The sequence below is a fragment of the Ctenocephalides felis genome, unplaced genomic scaffold, assembly GCF_003426905.1.
Source record: "Ctenocephalides felis isolate EL2017-DRISC unplaced genomic scaffold, ASM342690v1 CF-g0.4_SCAFFOLD_00845, whole genome shotgun sequence".
Lineage (NCBI taxonomy): Eukaryota > Metazoa > Arthropoda > Insecta > Siphonaptera > Pulicidae > Ctenocephalides > Ctenocephalides felis.
Window position 1 is genome coordinate 68,850,209 of NW_020536999.1, and position 6,000 is coordinate 68,856,208.

Below are 6,000 nucleotides of genomic sequence, written 5' to 3' on the forward strand. Positions count from 1 at the left end.
CTACCTCAGAGAGAATCCGAGTGGAGTTGTCTCACAGGATTTGTCATATCCGACTTCCCTAAATTGATACTAAATCTGTTAACATATGTAGATATTTGCTTCAGATTTTTTACTAATGCAAAGATTTGGGTCGAAAAAAGTGGTCTTTTTCTCGTCTCACAGCCATTGTTAAGACTTTCCAGGTATATAATGTCTCAAAATAATGCTATTTTGTATTCTATATTCTGTATACGATAATGTTTGTTCGTAAATGAGCTCTTTCAATGGTAAATAACCAGCTAAAAAATATTTAGTATCGTATTATAACTTTTACACAATTATGATTTTATAATTGTGTAAAAGTAATAGTATGCTTATCAAACTACCTGATGTATAATTAATTCTTGAAAAAGAAATAATAAAAGAATGTGTGGTATTAATATTTTGTGAAAAATATTATACACAAAGATTTGTTCTTATTTCATATATAAGGTTCACTGCATTATTTTCATATAAAAATAAACACATTCAAAGAATTCTTCTCTTCAAAAATAATTACAAAATTGATTTTAATTCTCAAGTTTTTTGTCAATTTGAGAGTTGTATGCATATTGAAATGCATAAAATAGTAATTATTATAATAAAATGAACAAAAATGTTTGAACTATTTCCAAAGTCTTTATAAATCCCTAGAACAACACACTAGAGAACACATTTGGGCCGAGTATTATGTTTCAAAGTTGTCGGAGTTGTGGAGTTGTTAAGTGGATATAACTCCTCTCTGAAGCGGAGTCAAATCCTAACCGATCTGGCTTCGGATATTATAGGCCCATCTTTAGTATGTAGTAATTTGGAGATATTTCAGGAAGCAGTTGATGTTAGATTGAAAGTGGTGTTGAGAATAATACATCACAAAATTTATATGAGCTCGTTTGACAAAAAAAATATTTTTATTGTCTTTCATAGCCTAAATTGATACTTGACTGTAGGTTAATTAGTGTTTTAAACAGATAAAAAAATGTTTTTAATTTCAGTTCATTTTGTAATCAAACGATGTTAGAATTACCAACCAAATAATTTAAATTTGAATACTTTAATGTATAAGTTTGATATAAGCCTGAAATAATATTTACTGTGTTTGTTTACGAATAGATGAATAATATTCCTTTCTTTTTATTCCAAAATAGTTTATAAAGTTCCGCCTACATCATCGTATTCTTATGTGGAACCAGGATTTGCAGATGTTGATATTTCGAACTTTGAACAACCAAGTCGGGATGATATTGGACGAAGGCGTCAGCACATAAACTTTGAAGCAAATGATCACGTGAGTTAATATTTAGTAATATTATTTTATGAATTAGCAAAATTCAACAATGTACTTAGGAAAGAGATCATCTACAAATTTTAGAATTTATTAATGATTTTTAATAATATATGTACATATATGCATAAATAATGCCACACAGACTTAACAATAGTTTTCAAAATCAAAATTAATACTTTTTGAAGCCTATACAGATGTCTGCGTTATATATAAGATTCACAGGCGATTGAAGTAAAACTTATTTGCTACTGTGCAAGATGGTATTCAAGGAAAAATAAATAGATCATATAACAATTTTGAATCATATTTATTAGTAATATGGTTATACTCGTGATGCACACATTTATTAGTGTCAACCATTATACACATTTATATAATGATAAATTATAAATTATATATTTCTTATTAATACATATTTTTATTAACTTAAAAATATGTATAATATATAAAAACAATGATGTATTTAAAGTCATAGTTCAAATATGACATGATCGGTTTGTCATTATAATTTAAGAAATTAACTTTCATTAGAGAAATGAAGTAATTGCTGAATAATAAATTCTATAATATTCGTTCACACAGTGGATTATGTTAAACAACGCCTAAACAGATATTGTTTTCGCAACTTCACTCATCATGTAATTGTGTTTGAAGAACTTCATGTAATTAAAATTAACATACATTCTTTGGCTGCTTGTATTTTTTTTACTTTTTTGCGATGGCGATATAATCTCATTCTTTGAACAGCTGTAATATCTGTTTTGCCTAAAAAATATTTTCCATTTTAAGAGAAACTTCGAATATTATAGAAATAATTTGTATTCAATAAACTTACGTTTAGTTGTTTAATTTTTTTTTATTATAATTTGTTTTATTATTATCAAGGAACAGGGTAAAATATTTTTCTGATTCAGGCATTTTTCATTAAATTAAGATTTGTACTACGATGTAACTTTAAAATATTTATCTATGCCGATTTACTTGTTGATATCGGTACGCATACAACGTTGATGCCTGTACGCATACAACGACAGATCGCTATTCACATACACGACGACTAATCACAATCGACCCACAATGACGAACAGTTTGGGCGTAACGGTCTTTCGTTGCATTTGTATGGATTTAAACCCATGTCGCGCCTAAAGAAGCTTCACTTCAAAAAATATCTCAGCCTGAAAACTTCTAAAAAAATTGCGAAATTTTTCGCTCAGGCGCCAAAAACAATCTGATTTTACTTGATATCTTATTTCAAAGCATGCTAATAACCTTCATCGTGTAATCGAATTTCAATTCCTGGTTATTCGAATTGAGTAGCTTTTGTTTTATAAATACTTGGAAACAAAACTCAAATCGGCTCGTGTCATAAAGGTTTCTTTCAATCAATAATATGAATTGACGTTTAATTACATGTAACAACGCGACATGGTAATGTGAATAAAACAATGCATGGAAAATATGTAATATTATACTATAATAGAACTAGCGGGGCATGGCATCGTGCCTTAGATCAAATTGCTGGAACTTTCTGTACCAAAAATTAAAATTTTGAGAAAATGTTTAATTTTTTAACTTCTTGGAGCTTCCTTCCGCAAAAAAATGGAAAATGAAATTTTTTATATATCTTTGCGTTTCAGAGATTTCTGAACATTTTAGCATACTGTAGAAAAAATGAATGTATGTGTGTATGCGTGTGTGTGTGCGTGCGTGCGGATACAAATTTTCGTCGACGATTTCGGGAACACGGTTCAACCGATTTCAATCATTCAAACATTATTCGATTGCAGTTGATAAGGAGACGTGCTGATTCGTTTTTTGGCATAGACAGGTTTAGCCGTTTCGCAGATACCGAGCAAAAAGTGCCACAAACGGTAACTCAGTTTTTAAGAGAACGGAGTGTCGGATTTTAATAATTCAAAAATCATTTTACTTGTATTGACAAAATAAACAACTGATTAAATTGTCATAAAGGCAGGTCTAGAGGTTTCGGAGATCTAGTGAAACAAGTAAAAAAAATGCCATTTGGCGGTCAAAAATGATCATTAGACATATGCACATAAACTTATCAGATAATTTTATTTACATTCCTATGGGTTCCGTACCAATGCTTATCCGTTAGACGGCGATGCGGCGCTTACGCGCTTCGATATTTTGTCTCTAAGCAGCGAAAGCAGTACCATTGCTTCAAAAAAAGTTCAGAACAAAATATTTTAAGATGAAAAAAAACATTTTTTTCAAAGTCTTTTTTTCAAATAAATAAGTTTTTTTCAAAAATTTATAGTTAAATATATTTATAATATAATTATATAAAATATAATTTTTTTAAAGAAAATTTCTTTCAAAAATGTTATTCTTAAAAAAAAAAATTTGCTACGAGAAGTTTCAGCAACGTTGCTGATCAAAATTGGTACGGAAATGAAATTTGTACTTATTATTAAAATCTCTATGAAATATCTGATAATTGAATGTGCATGTGTCCAAGGACATTTTTTTTATTATTTTTCCAAAAGTTTAATCCGTTCCGCATTTTGTCAATACAAATAAAATGTTTCTTGAATCATTCAAATTGCTCGCTTCGTTCTTTCAAAAACTGAATGGCTGTTTTTGGCACTTTTTGTCCCGTATCCTCAAAACGATTGGACCTGCCTTTGCCATAAACTAATCAGCACGTCTCTCCATCAATAAATCGATTGTTTTTTCAATCATTCAAATCAGTTAATCGTCGACGAAAATTTGTGCCGCACACACACACCAATACATAAATTTTTTTCTAAGGCATGTCAAAATGTTCAGAAACTTGTGAAAGGTAAAGATATATAGAAATTTTCATTTTTGAATTTTAACGAGGAGTTAAATATGAGCATAGAGCACATTGAATATGATCTGGAAATATCTGTTACTTTAACTAGTCATTCCAACAACACCTAACTTTGTTGTTATAATAATTAGATGTATGCCTGGAAACCTTTCAGCAGTTTTCATTAGCCTCTCTTTTTCATTTTTTGGTTTAAACTGATGTTAATAAAGCTAACGCGAGGGAATAAATTTCTCATTGCATCTTCTGCATAAATACATATATTATCGCATATTTATTTGCAAAATAACAGTACACAACTGTATTTACTTGCAGTAAATATGACTGTATTACGTGCAATGGAAAATGTGTCAGCGTCGTGTTGACTACTTCATTTATTATATATGTATTCACTTGAGTAAATATATAAATCTATATTTGAACACGTTCTACAAACTATGAATCAGAGCATTGTTTTGAAATGAATTATAAGCAGTTTGTTTGTTTGTTTGTTTGAAAAGATTTATTTGTTCCATATTATATTACATAAAAGAAAAAGTGAGTATATAAGATTTTGTATACCTATCATCTGATACTAATACAATTCTTTGATATATATTATTTGAAAGATTATTGATTGTATAAATTAAATAAATTAAATAAATAATGAAAAAAAAAATCACAAAAAACCATATTACACTGTTGATTTTTGAAGGTGTCTTATAGTGTTATTTATTTTAGAATGACTGTCGGTAGGTTGTAATTGTTGTACCAAAACATATCTTGAGTTACAGATCCAATATCTGTAATTGTTGGGTTATTACTAAGTTTGCATTTTTCAAAAAATTTCCTTGCTTGCTTTTTTATAATTTCATATATAAATGGTATATTCAGTCGGTTGTGTAGATAGCGATTGGATACATAATGATGACTGATAGGGTTCCTCTTTATTCCGAGTATCATTCTCAATGCTTTATTTTGTATAATTTGTAATTTATTTATGTTTTGTTTATTGGTCATACACCTCGCAGGGGCTCCATAGGTTAAAGTTGATCGTACCATTGCAAGATAAAGCCTTCTCTTAATCTTTAGATCAATATTGCTGCTAAATTTTAGTAGGGGGTACAATAAATATAATAATCTATTAGCATGATTAATTTTGCATTTGATATGGTCGTTGAAATTGAGTTTTCTATCCATTACTAAGCCCAAATACTTAACATTGTCTCTCCATAATATATTATTGCCGTTTATGTGTATGTAGGATTGAGGAACAGGTGATTTTCTTCTTTTAGTGAATAAGATTGCTTCTGATTTGGGAATATTTAGTCGAATTTTCCATCTATTAGCGTAATCCATTATTGCATTCAGGTGTTCTTGTAGTCTGATTATGATAGTTCTGTCGGACTTAGCGGATGTGTATATAACAGTGTCGTCTGCGAATGTTAGTAAATTGGTACTTGGAGCTGTAGGTAAATCTGATATAAAGATAGAAAATAGCACTGGTCCAAGAATACTTCCTTGAGGTACTCCTGATGAAATGGATTTTGTTGCAGAAATTTGATCTTTTAAGTGTACTTGAAAAAATCTGTTTTCCAAGTAGCTTTTAGTTAATTTTATAAGTCCTACAGGAAAGTTCCATTTAATCATTTTGTAAATGAGGCCGTCCAACCAAACAGTATCAAAGGCTTTCTCAATATCCAATAGGATCATCCCAGTGTTTCTTCTTCTATTAAATTTTAGAATTGACTGCTGAATTAGGATGGATATGGGATGAATGGTTGAGTGATTATTTTTAAATCCATATTGGTGATAGGGAATAATATTATTGGAAATTAAAAAGTTGGACAGTCTGATATAAATGACCTTTTCTATTATTTTACTAATGCAACTTAGTAGA

The 6,000-nt window shown here is 29.4% G+C and overlaps 1 protein-coding gene across 1 annotated transcript in view; it reads left to right on the forward strand.

Moving 5' to 3' along the window:
* LOC113387815 overlaps positions 1–1,315 on the forward strand; it is a 60,958-nt gene extending 59,643 nt beyond the window's left edge. The window contains exon 3 of the mRNA XM_026625194.1: positions 1,167–1,315. Coding sequence (XP_026480979.1) covers positions 1,167–1,315 — 149 coding nt within the window. The remainder of the gene's footprint in view (positions 1–1,166) is intronic.
* The last annotated feature ends 4,685 nt before the right edge of the window (positions 1,316–6,000 follow it).